The sequence below is a fragment of the Acomys minous genome, assembly GCF_964271855.1.
Source record: "Acomys minous genome assembly, chromosome: 1".
NCBI classification, from domain to species: Eukaryota; Metazoa; Chordata; class Mammalia; order Rodentia; family Muridae; genus Acomys; species Acomys minous.
The window spans coordinates 16,641,244-16,665,499 of NC_140483.1; the positions used below are offsets into that span (position 1 = coordinate 16,641,244).

General features: G+C 39.9%; 2 protein-coding genes across 4 annotated transcripts in view; one reads left to right on the forward strand and one right to left on the reverse strand.

Moving 5' to 3' along the window:
• Nucleotides 1–24,256, reverse strand: part of DESI2 (desumoylating isopeptidase 2) — a 43,741-nt gene that overhangs the window by 7,394 nt on the left and 12,091 nt on the right. For all 3 annotated transcript variants that reach the window (XM_084791965.1, XM_084791964.1, XM_084791966.1), the window contains 3 exons: nucleotides 6,871–6,943; nucleotides 2,568–2,661; nucleotides 968–1,109 (listed from right to left, as the gene is read on the reverse strand). In XM_084791965.1, coding sequence (XP_084648091.1) covers nucleotides 968–1,109; nucleotides 2,568–2,661; nucleotides 6,871–6,937 — 303 coding nt within the window. In that variant the 5' untranslated portion in view covers nucleotides 6,938–6,943. The remainder of the gene's footprint in view (nucleotides 1–967; nucleotides 1,110–2,567; nucleotides 2,662–6,870; nucleotides 6,944–24,256) is intronic.
• Nucleotides 17,170–22,343, forward strand: LOC311602209 (NADH dehydrogenase [ubiquinone] 1 alpha subcomplex subunit 7-like). The gene has a single exon (XM_084789952.1). It carries the CDS (start codon nucleotides 17,461–17,463, stop codon nucleotides 17,800–17,802), a length of 342 nt encoding a protein of 113 aa, XP_084646078.1. The 5' UTR covers nucleotides 17,170–17,460; the 3' UTR covers nucleotides 17,803–22,343.

The following is a 24,256-nucleotide window of genomic DNA, read 5'->3' on the forward strand; positions in this document are numbered from 1 at the left end:
ACTAAAAGTCATCAAACAAAAAGTCTCAACAGCTAGGAATTTTCCCTCCCTCCCTCCCTTCCCCCCTTTCTCTTGGTTTCTCTGTGTAGCCCTGGCTGTCCATCTGTCTGCCTCTGCCTCCCTAGTGCTGGGATTAAAGGCATGCGCCACTATGCCTGGCCTGCTAGGAAATTTCTTCTTCTGCTGTTAGGAAGTTTCTTTCTTTCTCTTTCTTCTTTCTCTCTTTCTTTTCTTTCTTCCTTCCTTCCTTCCTTTCTTTCTTTCTTTCTTTCTTCCGGAGACAGGGTTTCTCTGTGTAGCCTTGGCTGTCCTGGACTCACTTTTGTAGACCAGGCTGGCCTCGAACTCACAGTTCTGCCTCTGTCTCCCGAGTGCTGAGATTAAAGGGTAGGAAGTTTCTTAACCTTTACTTTTTTTTAAAAGTTAACTGTTTCAGAGTTTGAATCTTAAACATTCACACAAGGTACATGTATTAAGTAAGTGTGGTTGCTAGCTTAGGGTGCTACTGGAAGGTACAGAATTTGAAGGGGTAGGGTGTAGGAAGGAAGTAGGGTTGGAGATGGTAGGGATGCCCTTGAAGGATAATGTGACACCAGCTCCTCCCCACTCTTCTTTCTTAGTGATACATAGTAAGCTGCTTTGCTCTTCTGTGTAGTCCCCACCAAGACATACTGTGACCACAAGCCCCAAACAGTGGCAATTCACTATGAATGGAAATGCCTTTTAGCATGTATTTGTCACAGTTATAGAATGCTAACATAAAGACGCCATCAACTGAGTAAGAGCCAATTATTTGTAATCATTCTACCCACTACAAAAGAATGAATAGAAAAACAACTTAAAGCTGGAAAGATCAGCCATATTGGAAAAATGAATCAGGAAAAAACCACCGAGGTTGAATATAGTGCCACAGAAGTACACCAGGCAAGTGTTATCTACAGAACTTTTAGGATGAAACTGAATTTACCTCTGATAAAGCTGAAGAAAAGTGATTGCAGTTTTTGTGCATCAAATGGTAGGCATTGCCTTTATACTCTTTCCCCAGCTCTTCTACAATTTTTTCTATATCATCTTCTAGAAAGTCCGTACTTCCTAAAACAACAGCTTCTCTTGAAGAACAACAAAAACAAACAAACAAAACAAAATAAACAAAGCAAAGCTGTGTGAGTTTCATTCAGGTTATTTATAATAAGCATAATTAAACACTTGCTTATTTCCAGGCATATAACAAAAATTAGGGCTAACATATTCAGACTAAAGGTAAATGAGATGTTTAAAAGTTTCAATGATTTTAGCTTCTATTTTGCTTTATAATAAACATATGTATTATTAGAAAATAAGGTTCAATGGGCTGGAGAGACGGCTCAGAGGTTGAGAACACTGACTGCTCTTACAGAAGTCCTGAGTTCAATTCTCAGCAACCACATGATGGCTCACAACCATCTATAATGTGATCTGATGCCCTCTTCTGGCCTGCAGGTATATGCAGTCAGAGCACTGTATACATAATAAATAAATAAATAAATAAATAAATAAATAAATAAATAAATAAATTCTTTTTAAAAAAGGAAAGAAATTCAGGTTCAAGCTAAAAATATTGCTGCTAAGTACTGAGGTGGCCATATTTTCACTGATGAAAAGAAATCTTTGGCATTAACTGCTCTTGTGCTGCAGTGATACAAGCCATGAGGCTTGACCAAATTTTAAAACGTATTATTCGAAACATCAAATAAAAATACTTCAATAAGTTTCCTGGAAAATGTAATAGATATTACTTAACAAAAGGCAGAATTTTATATGTAAGAAAGCTGTAAACGACATCTAAAATTATTAAAAAATCATTTTATCTGGCACAAACATAGACTTAGAAGCCTCATTATACAGAATGTTTTGATTCAGTGCTTAGCTACAGGAGCTATACACTCAGAAGTGGTAGCCCTATTCTGAATTTATTATCCATCTTATCCTGGGAAAATTCACTATTACAAGCTCAGAAAATTTTTTAAAGTTTTCTGAAATAAAGACTCTAACTATCACTTTAGATGTAACAGTTAAGGAATAAAAAAGATGATTAACAAAGAGAAGGGCCGGGAGACACCCACTTGGTTTTGGGTTACCACTGCACTGATGCTATTGACAAGTTTTGAGGTTAATCATTTCAGTTACTTTGAATTTACCAGTACTTCTTTCATTAAGGAAATAAAAAGATTTTTATATTAGTTCACCATAAAAATTCTCCTTGTCTATTTTCCCTCTGAAATAGGAGACTAGGCAGGAAATCATTAGATGAGGAATTTCTTAAGGCAGAATGTAAGCAAAACAAAGACAACCATATTTGGGAAGCAAGCAGACAGAAAGCAACTTAGAGATCCTGAACAAATGCAAGATAGGTTATTTCAAACATTATTTGGTTTCCATTTTTACATAACGACTTAACTCAGCCACTAAACCAAATTAAAGACTATTTTAATTTTTTAGATTTTTAATCTGCAGGGTAAATTCCTTATATCTGAAAAACAAGCTTTGCTACCTACAACAGTGTAATAAAAATTACTTTCCCTACTTACTTAAATTTAAACGTTTCTCCTAGTTCAGAAGCATTTCCTGGGGAAATTTCAAATATTCCAGAAAAAGGATAAGGATGGCCACCATAAGCAAATTCTGAAAAGATAAAAGTCAAAACTTTTAGTATGAAAGTATTGCATGAAAGGTAATCAGAACGCTCATCTTTAAAATATTACAAAGATAATATCATCTGAATAATTTTCAGCTTATAAAGTGCCTTTTGAAAAGTCGTGTTTATATATTACCAGTATAGAATACCGTCTGTAAAAGGCCTGAAATATGACTAGCCACAGACACTGCAATGCTTGTGACTGCTCTGAGTACTGCTCTGGGCCTACACTGGCAGTAGAGTGACCAGCATTCAAAGGTGATCAGTCTTTGTGGCGCCATCACACCAGCAGGGCAGCAGCTCAGGACTTGGGCACTTTCTGAGCTTGCACTTCACTGGAGAAACCATCTGGTGACAGTGAGTCTTCAGGGTTCCTGAGATGGAATGTTGTTTTCTTTTGGTGTGCTTCATCACTGGGCTGCATGCATCCACCCAGCCTGGAAGACTCTGGATTTACCCTGGATTAGGAGTGAAAATACTTCAGGCCCAAGCATGGTGGTGTATGTTTGTGATCCAGCTCTCAGGAGGCAGAAGGATCATGAGTTTTAGGCTAGACTCCTAGTGAGTTCCAGGCAGGTCTGAACTATGTATAAATTGAGACCCTGTCTGAAACAAAACAGAAACATCAAACTGAAACACACTAAGATGCCAACTATTAAATACATCCCCATATTTTTCACAGAAGTCTTGTAGGTAGGAGGCACTAGCTGTACACTGTCCTAATACTTGTATTCTAGCTATATGCTCTCAGCTACAATAAAAATGCAGATGGCTTCAAATCAGGACAGAAGCAAAATTTCTAGCTTCAATTCTGGTATCTCATTTAGATATTAAGTGGTAAAGTCTTTGTAGATATAAGCAATCCCAAAAAGATGCTTAAATTAATCCTATGACTTAAGATTTACTAAATAAAAAAGCATGATGGTATAGACCTATAGACCCAGTGCTGGAGAGGTGGCGGCAGGAGGACTACTATAAGCTTGAGGACAGTTAGGTCTACACTGTGGGTTCCAGATCAGTCAGGGCTACATAGCAAGACTGTCTTTAAAAATGTGTAAGTAAATGGATAGGTTTGTTAAAAATACAGTCTTTTGTGTATGTTTTTTGAGACAGGGTTTCTCTGTGTAGCCTTGGCTGTTCTGGACTTAGTTTGTAGACCAGGCTGGCCTTGAACTCACATCAATCCACTTGCCTCTGCCTCCCAAGTGCTGGGAAAATATGGAGTCTTAAATTTTAAGACAAAGCACAGGAAAAAACAAGGTAGATTTAAATTTTATTTGAGGCAGGGGAGGGGGAGGGAGGGGAGAGAAGGGAAGGGAGAGAGAGGGCAGGAGGAGTCTAGATGTATGTGCCACCATGTATGTGCAGAGGCCCAGAAGACAATAGATACCCTGACGCGAGAGTCACGGTCAGTTATTAACCACAGTCTTCCTACCTCCACACCCAACAAAACTGAACTTGGGTCCTCTGCAGCAGGAAGCACGCTTACTGTGGAGCTCCAAAGTTAACTTTTCTTTTAAAATATTATATATACAGTGCTCTGGCTGCATGTACAGCTGCAGGTCAGAAGAAAGCATCAGATCACATTATAGATGGCTGTGAGCCACCATGTGGTTGCTGGGAATTGACCTCAGGACCTCTGGAGGTGCAGTCAGTGCTCTTAACCTCTGAGCCATCTCTCCAGCCCCCAAAGTTAACTTTTCATTCATAAATTCTGTAAATTTTGTTTGTTTGTTTGTTTGTTTGCTGAGACAGCAAAGAGTTTCTCTGTGTAGCCTTGGCTGTCCCAGACTTGCTTTGTAGACCAGGCTGACCTCGAACTCACAGAGATCCACTTGCCACTGCCTCTCCAAGTACTGGGATTATTTATAGAAGTATGCCACCCACCGTGCCTGGCATAGATGAGGATGCTTAGCATTTAATTTTGAAATATAAACTTTTTTTGTTAAAGAAATGATTTTGTTAGGTACCCTAACTATATAGCCCATGCTAGCTCTGAACTCCTAATTCTCTGCTCCCTAGATGCTGAGGTTATAGGTAGCCACTTCTATGCCTGCTCTAAATTTTGTTTGTCTATCTGGTCTTGAGGTAGGGTCTCATTCTGGCCTTAAACCCACAATCCTTCCTAAGCTTCCTAAGCACTGAGATACAACCACATAAAATATTATATATACTGAGATTGAATTTGGCAAAATCATTGTTTGTTTTTGGTTTTTTGGATACAATGTTTCTCTGTGTAACTCTCTGTCTGTCCTGGAACTTGCCCGTAGACAAGGCTGGCCTGGAACTCAGAGATCGGCCTTCTTCTGTCTCCTGAGTGTTAGGACTAAAGGCATGGGCCACAATCACCTGGCTTCATACTTAGATTTTTAACTTTCTTAAGTATAGTAAGGGAAGACACAGGCCTATTTATTTATTTATTTATTTACAAGAAACAATTACAACTTCTCTGAGTTTCCATGAACATGTTTTGTTTTTAAATTATTTTATGAGGAAGTAAGATTGTGCAGGTAATAGAGCACTGGACATCTGAGTTCCAATCTTAGTTCTGTTAGTTATTAGTAGTTGAATGGTGGCAGGTTAGAGCCTAACTTTTTTTTTTCTTAGTAAAAAACCACTAATTCTCTTACCTTATAGTATAATCATATGGTTCCAAAGTTCACAACACTATAGAAACCATAACACACTATTCAAATTTAACCAAAGAGGAGGAACACAATCTAGGCAAAGGCCAGAGAGAAAACCATAGCCTATAATAATCCCATCCAATGCAATATTCTAATAATTGAAAAATTCAGTTGAAGACCCTCATTGTTTCTTGGGGTTATAGCAAGTGAACCTGCTTCAAGTAAAAGTAAAGCTTAAATGACAAATCTTTATAGCCAAGACTGAATATGCTGAATTTCAGCTAGAAGCAACTAATATTAAAAAAAAAAAAAAAAAAAAAGACTGGGGCTAGGGACATAGGCCAGAGGCACAACACCTGTTTCACAAGTATGAGCCCCTGGATTCAATTATTAGCACCTCCCTACCCAAACACAAAGACAACAGAAACATCATACTGAAACATTTAAGTGAAAGTTTTTTTTTGTTTTGCTTTTTTTTTTTTTTGTTTTTTTTTTTAGACAGGGCTTCTCTGTGTAGCCTTGGCTGTCCTGGACTCACTTTGTAGACCAGGCTGGCCTTGAACTCACAGTGATTTGCCTGCCTCTGTTTCCTGAGTGCTGGGATTAAAGGCATTCACCACTGAATAGGTAGGTAGGTAGTTCACCCTGAGAAACTAGATAATGTATTCTAGGTTACAAAGACTGCCTAGCTCATGCAAATACAGGACCTTGTGCTAAAAGGCAAGCTTGTAATTCTGATGATGTATCACTAGAACTCTGATGAAAATGCTACATGTTACTTAGGCAGGATTTGCTCAGCAGTGTTTTACTTTGTTGATACTTACAGGCCTGCAAAACCAACTGTTTTACTGAAACAACCTCAGGAAATTGGTACTTCAAACTTGACACTTTCTACTACTAACCAAAATGATTTTTTTGTTATATAGTTTTTCGAAGTGTAAAAGCCATGGTGGTGCACACCCTTAATCCCAGCACTCGGCAGGCAGAGGCAGACAGATCGCTGTGAGTTCGAGGCTAGCCTGGTCTACAAAGCGAGTCCAGGACAGCCAAGGGTACACAGAGAAGCCCAGTCTCGAAAAACCAGGAAAAAAAAAAGTTTCTTAGACATTCTTATACATATTAGAGAAAAAAAAAATCATGGTTTTAACATTTTTTTCAGAATGAAGAGCCTCTTTGTGTTTTGTTTTTGAGACAGGGTTTCACTGTGTAGATATGGCTGTCCTGAAACTCTGTAGACCAGGCTGGCCTCAAATTCACAGAGATCTGCCTGCCTTTGCCTCTGGAGTGCTGGGATTAAAGATGCATGTCACCACCCCTGGTTAAGAAAATGCCTTAGAAGACACAATAATTAAAAAAAAAAAAAAAGATAATGAAACAAATGTACCCTCTTGTATTCTACCACAGACATGGTTTTCAAAACACAGTATAAACAAATCTGGGAGTTTTATTCTACTTTCTGCCATAACACATGTAAGTGCTTAAAAGAAAAGAGGCAAAGAAAAAACATAACATGATTCTGTATTTTTAAAAAATTGGCTGAAAGCATATTTAAACCATGTGCACACATACCTCTGCCATATACTTCAATTCCAGAATGAAAAACTCCAATTCCAATAGATGAGGTGTATTCATTCATCCAGTACTAAGGAGAGAAAAAAACCAACTTTAGAATATCCATTCATTTACAGCCCAACTCTACAGGATAAGAAGAGCATAAACCCAATTCTTGCTATTTCCCTTACAATGCTGAAACTCTACTAAGAGTAGCCTAGTCTATTCTCCCACATCTAATCCTGTGTCTAGACAAATGTTTCATCTTGAGTCCAGCACATTACTTAAGGCTTAGCACACATTAAATAAAAATTAACTGTTGGAGTATGGTCTGGTGCTGTGTACTTGTTAATTGCTTGCTCCCACCCCTGGATTCTTACTGCAGACTGTCATGTACCCCAAGAATTGCTGTTTAACCTGGCCTCCCTGTTTGACTACTAAAGAAAGCCTGGGTAGGATGGGAGGAAGGTAGGCGTGGTGAAGGTTTGAGGACTTTTGGGACAGAGAGGATCTTGGGAGGAGAGGCAAATGAACAGGAGGAAGATGAGGAAGGAGGAGAATCACCACGGATAGAAAAGAGCTGTGTGGGCCTAGAGGAGGAACTCTGAACTTCCATGTTAAAAAAAGGCAGCCGGGTGTCCTTTAATCCCAGCATTTGGGAGGCAGAGGCAGGTGGATCACTGTGAGTTCGAGGGCAGCCTGGTCTAAAAAGCGAGTCCAGGATAGCCAAGGCTACAGAGAGAAACCCTGTCTCGGAAAAACAAAAAACAAAAACAAAAACAAAAACAAAAAGCCCAGATGAACAAACACCTTAGCAAGTATTTGGGATTATGGCTGGGAGGTAGCCCAGAGAGAAATGTTAGAACACATGGCACGGGATAGAGGATGAGAGATATTGGAAGGTAGTTTAGGGGGTTAGTATCTGCTCAGCCCCAGGTAAAATAAGGCTTATTCTAAAATAAATGTGTCTTTTTGGTTATGATAGGTTAGATATTACCACCATAATAATTATAAGCCTAATAATAAACATTTATTAGGCCATACCATTAAGATAACAGCAATATTTAACTGAAATGAAATCTAAATTTGGATCAGGCTGGTAACAAACATTGACATTAAAGAGTCATTAGTGATTAAAATACACACAGTCACCATGGGTGGCACACTCTTTTAATCCCAGCACTTGGGAGGCAAACAGGTGGATCTCTGAGTTCCAGGTTAGCCAGATACTCTTATCTCAACCAACCAACCAACCAACCAACAACAAACCCCAAAGCACATCTGGTTTTTAATTCTACCCTAAACTTTTTCTTTCATACTCTAGTTTGTTCTCTGAAGGTGGGGACACTTTATTCTTGGTAAACATTTTTTTTTTTCGAGACAGGGTTTCTCTGTGTAGTCTTGTCTGTCCTAGACTCGCTTTGTAGTCCAGGCTGGCCTCGAACTCACAGCGACCCGCCTGCCTCTGCCTCCCGAGTGCTGGGAATAAAGGTGTGCGCCACCACGCCCGGCTCTTCGTAAACATTTATGGCTTATTTTCCATACCAATTCAGCCTAAAGTGTGAAACTAGGAAGAAGCAGTAGGGTGCACAGAGGAACACTAGGAAGACAGGAACAGCTTTCCTACAAAATCAGCATGAAGACAAACGTTCTAGAGGAGGTGGGTAGTAGATGAGGTGGGGCTACAAGAACACATGAGATTTTCTCAGATACAAAGAGTGGACTGGAAAGGAAGGGAAAATGAGAAGCAAAATCTAATAACGTGGAAGGGGAAAGGAGAGGTAGCTCAGCAGTATGGTATGAAAGCACAGGCCTGACTATAGAAAGGGCTAAAAGGGTGGGCTAGAGAACCTTAAACCTAGAAGGAGTTAAATGAGTTATTAGCGAATTAAACAAACTAGAGTGTTTAAAGCTATTGTACTTCTCCTGGGTTAGATGATTGATGATTTGTTTTTACTTTTTAATTATAATTATTTTATATTAAATTTATTCACTTTACATCCCAATTATAGCCTCCTCTCTCATCTCCTCCCAGTCCTCAGAAATGGGGATTCCTCCTCTCCTATTATCTGACCCCAGCCCATCAAGTCTCATCTGGATTGCCTGCATCCTCTTCCTCTGTGGCCTGTCAAAGCCACCCTGCCAGGAGGAAGTGATCAATGAATGGGTAACAAAGTCCATGTGAGAGGCAGCCCCTACTCCCCGAATTATGGGGCCCATATGGAGACTGTGATGTCTATCGACTACAGCTGAGCAGGGGGCCTAGGTCCTCTCCACACATGGTCCTTGGTTGGTACATCAGTCTCTAGGTTCCCCAGGGCCCAGATTTGTTGGCTCTGTTGGTCTCCTGGTAGAGAGCTCATGTCCCCTCCAGGTCCTTCTATTAATTATTATTATTTTTGTGTCTGTGGTGCATGTGGTATATACCTGTTCATGTATGTATACATATACCAGGTTAAATATCAACACGAAGTCTTTTTCTTTTTCCTTTTCAGTGCCTGCAGTCTACAGGCAGAGGCCAGGCAATGGTTTGGGGCCTTGGTTGCTTTAGCACAGACACTATGAGAGGCCCACAAAGTCTTTTTTAACTGCTTCTCTGTTGTATTTTATTTTATTCTATTCTATTGTGAGACAGAGGTCTCTCACTCAATTTGGAGTTTACTGATTGACTGGACTGGTTGGTCACCAAACTTTGGAGATCTGTTTGTCTCTACCTTCTCAGCACTGGAGTCACAGACAGGCATCAAGATTCCTGGCTTCCCCCTCCCCCCTTTCTTTTTTTGGTAGGGTTTCTCTGTGTAGCCTTGGCTGTCCTAGACTCACTCTGTAGACCCGGCTGTCCTCAAACTTATAGTTATCTACCTGCCTCTGCCTCCCTCCACCACACCCCATCAAGATTCCTGGTTTCTTAACATAGGTGCTGGGGATTCTAATTTAGGTCATCGGGCTGTGCAGCAAGCACTTTACCCACTGAGCCGCCTCGATGGCTAGTTTTATGTCACAACTTGACACAAGCTAGAAGAGAATGGAGTCTCAATTAGGAAAATGCCTCAGTAAAATCAAGCAGTAGGCAGGCCTGTAGATAGAACATATTCTCAATAGTAATTGATGTGGGAGGGCTCAGGCCATTATGAGTGGGGGCCATGCCTGGGCAGGTGGTCCTGGGTTCTATAAGAAAGCAGGCTGAGCAAGCCATGAAGAATGAGACAGTAAGCAGAACCCCTCCATGGCTTCTGCATCAGCTCCTGCCACCAGCAGCACTGGGCACTGTCCCAGCCACTATTTATTATTTCAAGACAAGTTTTGCTATGTAGTCTAGGCTGCCCTTGAACTTAAGATCGTTCTGTTTTAGGCACCCCACCCCCAAGCCCGCCCCAGTGCAGGGATTACAGGTTCATACCACTACATTTGTCAAGCCTTAGCTTTGGCTTTATAATTCCAGCTAGGAAACATACATTCTCACACATTACTAGAAAAAGCATAAATGAACAAGTCATTCCCTCCTCCCCCAATTATACTTGAGAATAAAAGTAAGCAATAAGAAATCTTGCTTATCTTCCTGTGGTGGTTTGAATGAGACCCCCCCCCCCCCCCCCGTAGGAACAATGAGAAGAATTAGAAGGCATGGCCTTGTCAGAAGAGATGCAGTAGGGGCAGTCAAAAAACTGGTAGGATTCCCAGTGCTCTTTCTCTGCTTCCTACAAAAATGCTCTGTAATACATTTCTACAATGGTAATCTAAGTGTTTCACTAAAAAGGGAAAGAATTTTGTGAAAAAGATTATACTCAAATGGTAACTTCTGACAAGACAGTAAGACTAGAATGCACTTGGCAGAATGAAGTCCCTGACCTCAGAAAATCTTTTATTCTCTTTCTTTTCATAAATTAAAAAAATTTTCCCCATACTTAAGGATTCCATGCTTAAAACCAATATGTACTTGTGAACTCTATTATTTCCATGTAAAGTTCAAGTCTTTATATTCTAATAAATGGCTATGTTTTGACACATTTTTCCACAAAATGGGAGACCCTTAAAAAGAAACATGTATCACCTCACTATCTGGTCAGGACTTTACAACTCACCATAATGACACGTGGCCTACATAAAGTGTCTGAAGAGCTGCTGAGGCAGCACAATTGGGAATAAAGAATACTGGATAGCATTCTTAGCAAGTGGCAGTATTACTTTCAGAAGGAAAGTTGGACAATCAGGTTGGTTTTGCTCAAGGTTCTAGAAAACCACAATTTACTTTAAATAGAAGAAAGGACTTAAAAAACAAAACCAAAAATATTCCTTTGGACAGAATTTAACAAGTACAGTTCTCATTCCTGACATCCTTTGTCTTTTGGTAGGCTTTTAATACTATGTAAGGCAGAAACTAATATTGTTGCTTACACATTGTTTGTAGTTAAAACACATAACACATTATGTGACTTATATGAAAAGCCCAGAATAAGGAAATCTATAAAAGTAGAAAGTTAGAAAGTAGCTTACAAACTGCTTATGATTGCAAAGTTTGGGATGTGAGTAATGACTGCTGATGGGTATGTGCTTTCTACTTATGGTAATGAAAATTTTGCAAAATTCTCTCTCTTTTTTTTTAAATACATTTTTATTAATTTATACATATTACATCTCAGTTGTTAGCCCATCCCATGTATCCTCCCATTCCTCCCTTCCTCCCACTTCCCCCCTACTCCCCTCCCCTCCCCTAAGTCTGTGTCTGAGGGGGACCTCCTCCCCCTGAATATGCTCATACGGTATCAAGTCTCTCCTTGGTGACCTATTATCTTTCCTCTGAGTGCCACCAGGCATCTCCGTCCAAGGGACATGTTCAAATATGGGGCACCAGAGTTTGTGTGAAAGTTAGATCTCCTTCTCCACTCAACAGTGGAGAATGTCCATCGGCTAGTCCGGGTAGGGGTTCAAGGTTTTTACTGCCTATTTTTTCCTTGGCTGTTGCCACAGTTTGCGGAGGGCCCCAGGGCCCAGACTCGCCTGTAGTTTTCCAGGACCCACTGGATCCTTCCATTTCCTCTTTCTCCCAGGCTTCTCACACCTAAAGTTTCAATAGGATGTCCTCCCCTCTTACCCACTATTCTGGTAGGTACAGTTTTTCATGGGGACGTACACCTTGGACTAGTGTCTCGATATAAGTGAGTATATATCATTTAGCTCTTTTTGCTTCTGTGTGAACTCACTCATTATGACAATTTCTAGTTCAATCCATTTGTCCACAAATTTTGGAAATTCCTTGTTTTTAATAGCTGAGTAGTATTCCATAGTGTAAATGTACCACAGTTTCTTTATCCATTCTTCTATAGAGGGACACGTAGGTTGTTTCCAAGTTCTGGCTATTATGAATAAGGCAGCTATGAACATGGTTGAGCATATGTCCCTGTTGTGTAGTAGTACATCCTCTGGGTATATTCCAAGGAGTGGAATAGCTGGGTCTTGAGGAAGCCCTATTCCCATTTTTCTGAGAAAGCACCAGATAGCTTTCCAAAGTGGTTGTACTAGTTTGCATTCCCACCAGCAATGCAGGAGTGTTCCTCTTTCTCCACACCCTCGCCAGCATGAGGTGTCAGTTGAGTTATTGATCTTAGCCATTCTGTTCTCAATGTATTAAATGTTCTACTAATTTGAAGCAAATGGCACAAGACCACGTGTACAAGCACACTTTGACACAGTGCCTTGCTATGTAACCCAGCCTAGTTGGAACTCATGCTCTTCCTGACTCAGCCTCCTGAGCAGAGAGATTACAGATGTGCAACACTACACTGCTTAAGTTATTTTTAAAAACAGTGTTTCTCGTATCTTCTCTCTTATCCTGGCTATCACACAAATAACTGAGACTCTTTACACAAGGCTTGACAACACAATCTGGGCAGTTTAAGACTGTTCTTGACCCTCTATGCTATCCTATCTTACTCCCAGCAAACATCCCAGTGATACTTGTTCATTGTAGCTTTCCTCAGCTCTACCTCCTTCCTCTTAATCTTCCTTGGACTTTTCCCCTCCCTCAATCCTCTGCTTCCTTTCTTAACTCCTCCCGCCTTGGCTGGCAGGAAGTCCAGCCCTATTCTCTCCCCTGCTCCTCAATTGGCTGTAAGCAACTTTATTGACATAACAAAGGGACAATTGGGGAACAGAATTTACACAACATTTAGACAAGAAATCAGAATTTAAACTACAAAATAAACTCATGCCTAGCTACACTTGTCTGAGTATATTGTTTCATAAATACAAACTATAGTTATTTGTTTTTACTAAAAAAAAAAATCTATTTTATACATATCATGAATCCCTCAGCAGTAATTTTTCCAAGTATAACATAGACTTTATTTTTTAATTGACAATATAATTTTTTTTCCTTGTTAGCAAGTTTCTATTTCCTCCTCCCCTTCCCCTGTTCCTGAGATAGGATTTCTCTGTGTACCCTTGGCTGTCCTGGAAAACCCAAAATATAAATAAATAAATAAATAAATTCCTATTGCTCGGTAACACAGTAGACATATTAAGATAATGGTACAACGCATTATTCATATACTGATATAAACAAACCTGTAAGTATATATAGGATAAAACATATTTTATAAGTATAGCACATATAATTATAATAGTACAAAGGACTTACTAATAATGTTACTGGTTTATGCATTACTACACTTTTTGTTGTTATTTTACAATGTACTTCTCATACTTAGTAAAGGTGGGGAAAGCTCCCAGTAAAGCTAGATGCTGTGTTATGTGGGCAGGAGTCTTACACCACCTCATGTTTACCTCACCTTCTACTCTATCCATATGCCGCATGTGTATGTGGACTGGGTTTCAACCATAGCATCAGACCATCATGAGCTGACTGGACTATACCATGTACATTTGTGTAAATACACTCTATAAACAAAACAATTATCTGATAACACAAATAAGCAACTGGTGTATCTCCTGCCTTAAATGATGCATACCTCCATATAGATTATGGATATGACTCTCAATGAGAATAAAAAATGTTAAATACAAATACCCTAAAAAATGTTCTAGCAACACAAAAGGAAGTATAGTAAGTTCTTGAATTTTATAATCCTAGTCAATTTAAATAGATTACTTCTTAAATTACAGACTACATCTAACTAAGCTGCCTTCTAAACTTGTGCTTTTAGTTACAATGAAAACAGGATATAAAGTAGCACTTCAACAAAGGGGGGGGGCACACAGGACTCAAGTATGTATTCTAGTCCACTAGCTCTCCATACACAACAGCAGCACATTTCTGAAAATGTTAATTTTCACTATAAAATGTGTAAGCAGATGCTTTTTCTTTGTGTGAGCATTTTTTCTGAATACATTCATCACAGAAGGGTAAGCCCTTCCTTGGAGAGTTGGTCAGAGAGATGCCCTCCAAATGTTTCTGCCCTGTTTAGGCTTCCTAGATCTATTATTAGAGAACAGGCCTGGAAGGCTCACGCTTTACATAAATGGCAGGCTGCCAGAGGAAGATGGGAACTTAATTCAAGGTCAGCATGCTTTATCAAGTCCTGCCTTGGCTATGCAGACAGGATGAGGCCTTGTTTTGAGATTTAATGAGATAACTGTAAACAAAGAAGCTGAGCCTTTTACTGAATAATTTCAGTTGTGAAATTCTCCTATAGTGATTCATCACTATTCCTGCTGAAGTAAAATTTGTAAAATTAGTAGTAGTGATTGCCAATGATTCTATTACTTGGTGTTTATTTCTTGTTATCACTTTTTTTGGTTCTTTGTTTTTCTGAGTCTTGCTCAATGGACTCAAGGCAAACCAGGAAGCCTCTGGAGTGTTAGGCGTATGCAGCATCAGGCCTAGCTTTACCACCACCACCACCCCTTCTCCTTCCTATTTTCCTAGACAGGGCTCCTCTGTATATTCCTGGCTGGTTTGGAACTCTGTAGACCAGGCTGTCCTCGAACTCACATAGATACGCCTGCTTCTGCCTCCTGAGTGCTGGATTTAGAAGCATGTGCCACCACTGCCCAGCTGAAAAATCATATTGCTCCCACCAAAACGTATTTTACACAGAATTTAGGGCAAAATCTCCCTACAAAGTTCACAGAGCTTCTTATATTTGCAATATGAAAATTCATGCTTTTGTAGAACACTACCAAGCACAGTGTATCTGTTTAAATCTATTTTATAAACTAGAAACATTTTTCTAACAGAAAATATTATAAATATGCAAAATTGAAAATCACAGCCAAGAACAAGCATCTATGAAAAACAAAACAAGCTGCTGAACTAGATTATGACTGGATGTTAGCAACATTTCTGTTAATTTGTGTTGAATATGTCTTTATTGATTCTGTTGTCTAAATAGTAGCAGATGCCAAAAGTTTAGACATAACACACTCAAGAAAAAAAATGGATTATCCAGGATATTTTATCCAAAGTCTTAGAAGCTGACTTTTTATTTGAACCAGGGGAAGACCACTTCTATTCCCAGAGTGTAGTTCAACTAAAGATGAGTGGACTAAGAGCTCTTGCTCTGAGACAATGCCAAAGGTGGGATGTGGAGTTACATAAGACACTGGGGCTAGTCCTTCAGAGAAAATTCTATCACAGAGAGGTGGTGCTGTACAAGGAGGAATGAACCAGAACTCGGGGTGGGGTGGGGTGAGGGCAGACCAATAAAGGAGGTTGATTTCATATTCAAGTTTATCCTATGCTGGCTAACAATTTGATTTCTCAGTAATTGGCGGGAGGGAGGCATTTTTATTTGAAACAATCTGGTTATTCTAAATCCTTTAGCATATCAAAAGAAAGCAGTGTAGTTTCTGAAACCACAAAAGAGGAGTTACTGAAGCCACAATCTTCAGTTCTAGTTTGGAGCACATGGGAATTTCGTCTACTGTATTTGAACTAATCAAGTTAGAATACAACAGAATAGCATAGAAGACACTGAATTCAGTGAGGATCTAACTGTTTGGCCTTGGCTTGTTAGTGGCTTTGGTAACTTTTTAAGGTACTCAATCTGTAGGAAGGAAGGAAGGAAGGAAATAAAGAAAGAGTTAATGTGATAGTTAATTCAAAATTCTGGAGCCAGAATACTTTGGTGTAAATATTGGTTTTATTATTTACTAATTCAAATTGGGAGGTCTAACTTCTCTGCGCCTTGATGTCCACATGTAGAAGATGAAGAAATAAACAGAATCCATCGTAGAGGGCTTCTGTGAGGGTTAAATGAATCAGCAACACGTGTGCTTAGAAGAGTGTATGACTCCTAATAAACATTAAGTGTCAGAAATAGCAAACTTGGCACAAACCTGTAATAACAATACTGAGGAGAATTTAAGGTCATTGAGGCTACAGAGCCAGTCACAAACAGAGGGGAAAAAGATTACGAAGAAAAGGAAAAGGAATAGGGATGTACTACCTATACTGAAAAAGAAGTATCAGGCCAGGTGTTGTGGCACATACCTGTAATCTCAGCACTAGGGAGGCAGAGGCAGGCGGATCTCTGTGAGTTCGAGGCCAGCCTGGTCTACAAAGTGAGTCCAGAACAACTATATCTATACAGAGAAACCCTGTCTTGAAAAACCAAAAAAAACATCAAATGCATATATCTACTGAAGGGGGGTGGGAAGCCCGTATGAGGAAAGGCTGATACGTGTATAAACAAGGAGATCAGTTCTGGCTATCTGCCAATCTGTGAATTCTTAATGATTTTCACGATTCTTTCAGAGCTGAAGTCAAATTACTAAGGGTGGTGACTCACTAAATTGAAGAACAAACAATGTTAATCTGACTCTACTTTCTGACTCTTACAAGCTTTATTTATATTCTAGAGAAGCACAGGGTGAGTGCAAGGCCTCTTCAAGTAAGGCTGCACACTCTTTTTTTTTTTTTTTTTAAGTTTTTCGAGACAGGGTCTCTCTGTGTAGCCTTGGCTGTCCTGGACTCACTTTGTAGACCAGGCTGGCCTTGAACTCACAGCAATCCACCTGCCTCTGCCTCCCAAGTGCTGGGATTAAAGGCGTGCACTACCACCCCCCACTTTTTTTTAATACTTCTATTTATTATTTTAAGCTACTGTATACTCTAATGAATTATTGACTTTTTGTTCTTCTGACAGAAACCTTTCATTAAACTTCACTTTAGTCAATGACTTGCCTTATCAATTTAATAAACCCTTATGCTTCCAGTTTGAGATTGACAATGACATATGCTATTTCCCTGGTCTGGAACTTGAAATACTTAATACAGCCACTCTGGACTTAGAACCAACAAACAATCAAAGCAAGTGTAAAGTATGGCTGTTTTCCTCCAAAGATATAGCAAGTGTTGATATAAAATGTTGAGTAGAATGTTTGATGTGCTTTCCTCCCCCAAAAAATAGTGTTCGGAGAATACAAAGTATTTCATTTATTGAGTTTAAAAGCCTCAAATAAACCATGAATAATGGAGATTGTAGGCTAATTAATTACTACGGTACTGTCTCCTATAAACTGTGCTTGGTGATACAGCATTATTTTATACAGTTATTACATAAAATCATTTCATTATATTATTTATGTATCAGTCAGTAATTTTAAAAAGCCTTGAAGTTCACCTGCATCCTTCGGAATGGAAGAAACATGGCATCTGCAACTCGCATAATTCAGAAGCTGCAGAACTGGGCGTCTGGGCAAGACCTGCAGGCGAAGCTGCAGCTGTGCTACCAGGAGATCACCAGGTGGACCCAGCCACCTCCTAAGCTCCCTGTGGGCCTGAGTCACAAGCTGTCCAACAATTACTACTGTACTCGTGATGGCTGCTGGGAAGTTGTGCCTCCTTTAATCATCATGTCTTCACAAAAGGCCCTGGTGTTGGGCAAGGCAGCTGAGAGCTCTGCTGATGAAGCCACCGAGAAAAAGGCAGTGACACTTGCTCCTCCCTTACAGAGGTGGGAGCTGCTGAAGGACCAGCCATACCTGTGACCCTGCCCTAGGCTACCTTGCCTTGTCCCCGGGACCACGTGACTACTTTTCCTCCTTGGATTCCCTCTGGGTAGAGTGTGAACTAATTTATAACAAATGCATATAGTGTCACAGTACTTCCAAAATAAATAAATAAATAAAAAGCCTTTAAGTTTCAAAGTACTATATTCCTAATTATAAAGGATTAGCAATTTTGTAGTATTTTAGTTTTCGAAAAAAAAATTTATAAAGTTTTTTCTACCTTTGAGAATATACCCTTTTGTTTTTTGGGTTTTTAAAACAAACTTATTTATTGTTATTTTATGTTCATTTGTGTTTTGCCTGCAAGTATGTCTATGGATGGTGTCAGATGGCAAAGTTACAGACAGTTGAAAGCTGTTATGTGGGTGCTAGGAATTGAACCCAGGTCCTCTGAAAGAGCAGTCAGTGCTCTTAACCGCTGAGCCCACTGCTAAGCCATCTATCTCTCCAGGCTCTGTTTTTTGGTTTTTCAAGACAGTTTCTCTATGTGGTCCTGGCTGTCCTGGAAGTCACTTTGTAGACCAGGCTGGTCTCACAGAGATCCACCTGCCTCTCTGCCTCCTAAGTACTGGGGTTAAAGTATGTATACCACTGCCTGGGGGAGGGGGAAGAGAATATGAATATGTGTGTGTGTGTGTATGTGTTTGAGACAGGGTTTCTCTGTGTAATAGCCCTGTCCTGGAACTCTCTGCTGGCCTTGAACTCACAGAGATCCGCCTGCCACTGCCTTCCAAGTGCTGGGATTAAAGGCATGTGCCACCACCGCTGGTCTTAGTCCTGATTTTGTTTTTTAGTTTTTAGAGACAGGGTCTCTGTGTTAGCCTTGGCTGTCCTGGACTCGCTTTGTAGACCAGGCTGGCCTCAATCTCACAGCAATCTGCCTGCCTCTGCCTCCTGAATGCTGGGATTAAAGGAGTGTGCCACCACACCCAGCCTAGTCTTGAATTTTTTCAGGGGGTTACACCAGCATTTTAAAAGAATGAACAAACATAGTAGTAGTCATTGAGGGCATGTGATAAGGTCCTTCCTAATATGTGGTTTTAGTTACATTTGTACATAGAGAGTATTGGATAAAGAGTATTTCTTAGTTGGTTCCAGATAAATTTGAGAAATACCTTTCTAGAAGAGACCTCTAAACTGTATCTTAGTTTAAACTTTATTTTACACTGTGTTGTTTTGAGATAGGGTCTTAACTCTAGCCCAATCTAGCTGAGAACTCCGAACACAGTGAAGGTTGGCTTTGACTTCATAGGTGAGCAGTAGCCTCTTAAGTACAGGGATTACAAGCATGAACTACCATATCTAGTTGTAAACATTACTTTAAATGCATACCTTCTTGTAGAATAATAAAAAAGGGCAACTTTGATTCAAGAAAATATGTGCCTATCTCCTACGTTATGCTAAGGGACTGTGCTAGGTAGATGACAAATTTGATCTCTGTCCATAAGAAATCATTAAGAATGTAAACCAAGGGCTGAAGAGATGGCTGTTCATCCAGAGGTCCTGAGTTCAGTTCCCAGCAACCACATGGTGGCTCACAACCATCTATAATGAAATTTGGTGCCCTTTTCTATGTGATGTTCTCTTCTGTTTTGGAGTCATACAGCAAATAGAGTGCTTATATACACAAATACACAAGTAAATAAATCTTAAAAAAAAAGAATGTAAACCAATTACAATTTGTTAAATGTTAAAATAGAAACAAGAACAAATTTGAGAGGCCTTTCTAAAATGTCCTTTGTCTTTCTGAATAACAGTCAATGTGAAATATGTAAAGTTTAAGTCCAGTGTGGTGGCTGGCGCATGCCTTTGATCCCAGCACTTGGGAGGCAGAAGCAAGCCGATCTCTCGTTTGCTGCCAGCCTGGTCTACAGAGTTCCAGAACAGTCAGGGATATCCAGAGAAATCCTGCGTAACCCTGGCTGTCCTGGAGCTCAATATGCAGTCCCCTCTTCTTGGCCCCCCCCACAACAACAACAACAACAACAACAAGAAAAAAAAATGTAAGGAAGGAAGGTAAATTATGTTGGGGAAATAATTTACCCCATGAGTGGCTGTCAGTATCAACCACAGTGGTTAGCCTTCTGTCACACAACTCTACTTCCTAATAACTATCCTTATGTGGCCCCATTTTTTTCCTTTATGATATTGAAATGTTTAACAACTTCAGAAGAAGAAGGGGTTAATTTATCACTCTTCCTAAAACATGAAATTATGGTGCCCCTTTAGGTACTACCACAAATAAAAAAAGGACTATGACCTCCTATTACTGTAGCATCATACACTGTGCTCACTTTGCCATTCTGACTGGATGTAAACCCCAATTTGAAGGGCAGGAAAAACCAACAAGACATCTTTTTGCAAATAAGATTTTCAAATGTATATAAGCCACACATCTTTGACACAATTCAGGCACACTGAGATATGCTGGAGAAAATAAACATGGTAGGTCTTTCCTGAGAGTTAGTTCTTTTAACATTGTTGGACAACAAGCTAGAAATTCTAGTTTCCTTATGGTATTATGAACTTATCTTAGGCTAAGTTCCTCCTTTAAAGAATACTTATTACTTTGTGTAAGGTATGTGAAGATGCACATGTAGAAATGGTGCATGGGAGGTCAGAGGACAATTTTTGGAAGCCAGTTCTCTCTTCCTCTATGGATGGGTTCTGGAGCTTGAACTCAGGTTGTCATATGCATGGCAATTAAGTGCATATGGCAAGCACCGTTACTCACTGAACAATTTTGCAAACCCTCTCCTCCCTCCCATCTTTTATAAGACAACTTCTACAACATTGAAAGAAAGCACTATAATGTCCAATTAACCCTCATTTTACACATATATTATGGAGACTTTGAAACTAGTGTCCAACAAAACAATCACACTTTTAGTGCTTCAATTTGGTTAGCACCATTCTTTCTTTAAACAACATGAGGAAAGTTAAACTGCACTTTAAAGCATTTCCAAGCAGTATATAGATAGGGCTTCGTGCCTGCTAGGCAAGTGCTCTATCACTGAGCTATAGCTACAGCTAAACTGCAGTTACTAAGTAACTGCTAAAGGAGGTAAATGGTAGCTCACTTAGCTTATGTACCTACAAATGATAACACTGCTTACAACAGCTAGCACTTTCTACTGCTTATTGGGTGCCAGCTAGCATCCTGAGCGTTTTAATTGATGATGATCCTTGCAATAACTTCATGACATGGACACTGCTGTGATTCCCATTTTAGAGAGGAATGCAGCCACAGAAGTTAAGTTGGCTTCCTCAAGGCCACATAACCATAAAACCTAAGGATATAACACAAGTTCCCTGATTCCAGTCTATAGCCACAAAGATAAAGAACTATAAGATACCACCCCTGATAACAGGTTCCAGACAGCTATCTTGACTAAGAAGGAGATCAAATATAGCCATCTGCTGCTCCCTCCCCAGTTCTGCCTCTTACACTAAATCAATAAAGATAGGCGAGGGCTTTCTGCTTCCCGTCTGACTGACTGGGAAGACCCATCAGAACAATAGCTGTGAGGGAAGAACGACAGCACCTTTGCCTATCTCCATAAGCCTCTAGCTTTACTTTCTGTAAGCTTCAAGAGAAAGCCCAACAACCCCTTTATTTTTGTTTGTTCTTTCTCTTTTTTTTTTTTTGTACAGGGCCTTGCAGTACAGCACTGGTTGGTTGGCTGGCCCGGAAGTCACAGAGATCCTCTTGCCTCGGCCTCCCTGGTGCACCACCCTGCTTCCAACAAAACTTTTTAAGGAAAAAATAGATGAGCTAAGAACTGGCCTCTGCCCTTAAGTTCACTATCATGTTGGGAGAAGCCTGCATCCTATGCTGCTGCATCACTGTTTGGTACCCAGATAAGATAAAAGGTCAGTTCTCATTAATCTTAGCACTCCTGAGGCAGTCACGGGAACAGAAGACAACAGTCAATTGAAGGCCAGCCTAGGATACACAGCAAGACTACCTCAAAAAGGAGAAACACTTTTATAAATAAAAATAAAAGTGATATGCTGGGCATGGTGGTGAACGCTTTTAATCCCAGCACTAGGGGAGGCAGAGGCCAGCATGGTCTACAAAGTGAGGCCATGGCAGCCAGGGCTACAAAAGAAACCCTTTCTTGAAAACAACAAAACAAAACAGTTAAAGTTCTGGAGAAGTTGATTTTAGAAAACCAGCTCCAGGGCTGGAGAGACGACTCTGCTGTTAAAGAATGTGTCTGCTCTTCCAGAGGACCACATGTCGGTTCCTAACCCTGAAACTGGCAACTGACAACCACCGTTTAACTCTAGTTCCAGGGGTCCTGTGCACTCGTTTAGCCTCCATGGAGTCTCTGCATGCGTGTGGCATGTACTCACATAGACACAGACTTATGCGGATACTCGTATATATTTACAAAATAGGGGCTGGAGAGATGGCTCAGCAGTTAAGAGCACTGTCTGCTCTTCTAGAAGTCCTGAGTTCAATTCCCAGCAACCACATGGTGGCTCACTGCCATCTATAAGATCTGGTGCCCTCCTCTGGCCTGCAGGTGTACATAATAATAATAATAATAATAATAATAATAATAATAATAATAATAATAATAATAATTAAAAAAAAATAACAAAAATCTTTTTTAAAAGGACAAACCTCCATCTTGAGATTATTGTACAATGCTGTGGATGGTAAATAAAGGTAATGGTAACTTTCTCTCAGTATACATGGCTCTGCACTAAACATTTTAGCACATATACTTGTTAATTGGAATGATGAGGTAGAGAGGGAAAATTGATGACACAGTAGTAGTAGCTATTTTGAGAGAGCCGTGCTTATGCTGGCAGGCTGGAAGAAAGGTGGCTCAGGACAACATGGTAGAAAGTATGACCACAGCAGAAACATGGGCAGTTTGTTCGCTTCATGCAACGAGAGGAAAGGAAGTAATAACAGGCCAGTGGTGGAGGAAAGAGAAGAAAACACTTGCATTTTAAAAAGTCCTTCCTTCAGTGAAATAAGCTGTGAGGTCACCTAAGAAGGAAGGTATGAAATACTGTAGCTGTCTTGGAGATTGGGAAAGCTGATTGACTAGTGGAATAAGCAAGCACTGCCAGAGAGCATTTAACGGCCCTTTTGGGATATGTGGTCACAATTTCCAAGTGAGATCAGTCAGAGTGGTTATATGTTTTTCTCTAGCCACATTGAGCTGCTAAGGTGTGGAGTATATAGAGTTGTTTGAATTGGAGCAGCTAGAAATGTGGCAGAGAGTGATTGATGGAAGCCTGTGGAACTATGAATGATTAGTTTAAAGAATTAGATCATAAGACTGTGGGGCCCAGCAAATCCAGGACCCTGGGCAGCAACATAGATTGCTATCATGGCCCAGGCAAACAAAATTAAAATTAACCTTCACAGAAAAATAGCTTAGGATATATGGTATTCTTTGTTACTGTCCATCCATGAGTTACAGAGAGAAACACAGTTCTCTCCTTTTTTCAGTGAAAGGGATGGAATCCAGGACCTTGCACACATCGGGTAAACACTCTAAGTTCGTGGTTCTCAACCTGTGGGTTGTGACGCCCCCACTTGGAGTCAAATATTAGATATCATGCATATCAGATATTTATATTAATAACAGTAGCAAAATAACAGCTATGAAGCAGCAATGAAATAAATTTATAGTTGGGGTCATCACAACACGAGGAACTGTATTAAATGGTCCCAGCATTAGGAAGGTTGAGAATCACTGAAAAGCCACCCCAGCCTTATAGGGAGAAAACTGCTGGATGAGAGAGAGGACAGTTAAGTGTCAAGGGTTCTCGGTTGCATCTGTGCTCTCCCACTACATGCTGGGCAGGAGTTTCTCCTTTCCTTCTCTTTCCTTCCCCTTTGAGTTCCTTTCCTTTGTTATTTGTTTTAATTTAGCTTGAGAGGTAGCACAAGGCTTCCTTTCTCCTCATAATGGCCAGTAAATACAAACCTTTAAAAATGTTAGCCCTTAAACATTTTTTATTTATTCATGAGTGTTTTGTCTGTATGTTCTCATGCATGCCTGGAAGGGCATCAGATCCCATTACAGATGGTTGTGAGTTACCATATGGTTGCTGAGAATTGAACTCAGGACCTTTGCAAGAGCAGCCAGTACTCTTAACCGCTGAGGCATCTTTCCAGCCCAATGTTAGCTCTTTTTAATAGAAGACTCAATGTCCTATGTCTATCAATTATCTCCCTCCTCAAGTTATTAAATGTTATTACTTAAAATTTCCTTTTTTTTTTTTTTTTTTTTTTTTTACAAACTTCTTCAGTTAGTTTATTGCCAAATTAAAATGGGAAGTATGGGTTATTTCATAAACCATTTGAAAAAAGTGGTACTCTCCTTGGGAACAAATACACAGATTATTTCTGAAATTTTATGTCAGGATGCTCTACTTTCATTTCTGTAGCTGTGACAAATAT

Excerpts from the sequence above, each read along its gene's own strand:
- LOC311602209 (XM_084789952.1), top strand. The coding sequence starts at position 17,461 with ATGGCATCTGCAACTCGCATAATTCAGAAGCTGCAGAACTGGGCGTCT.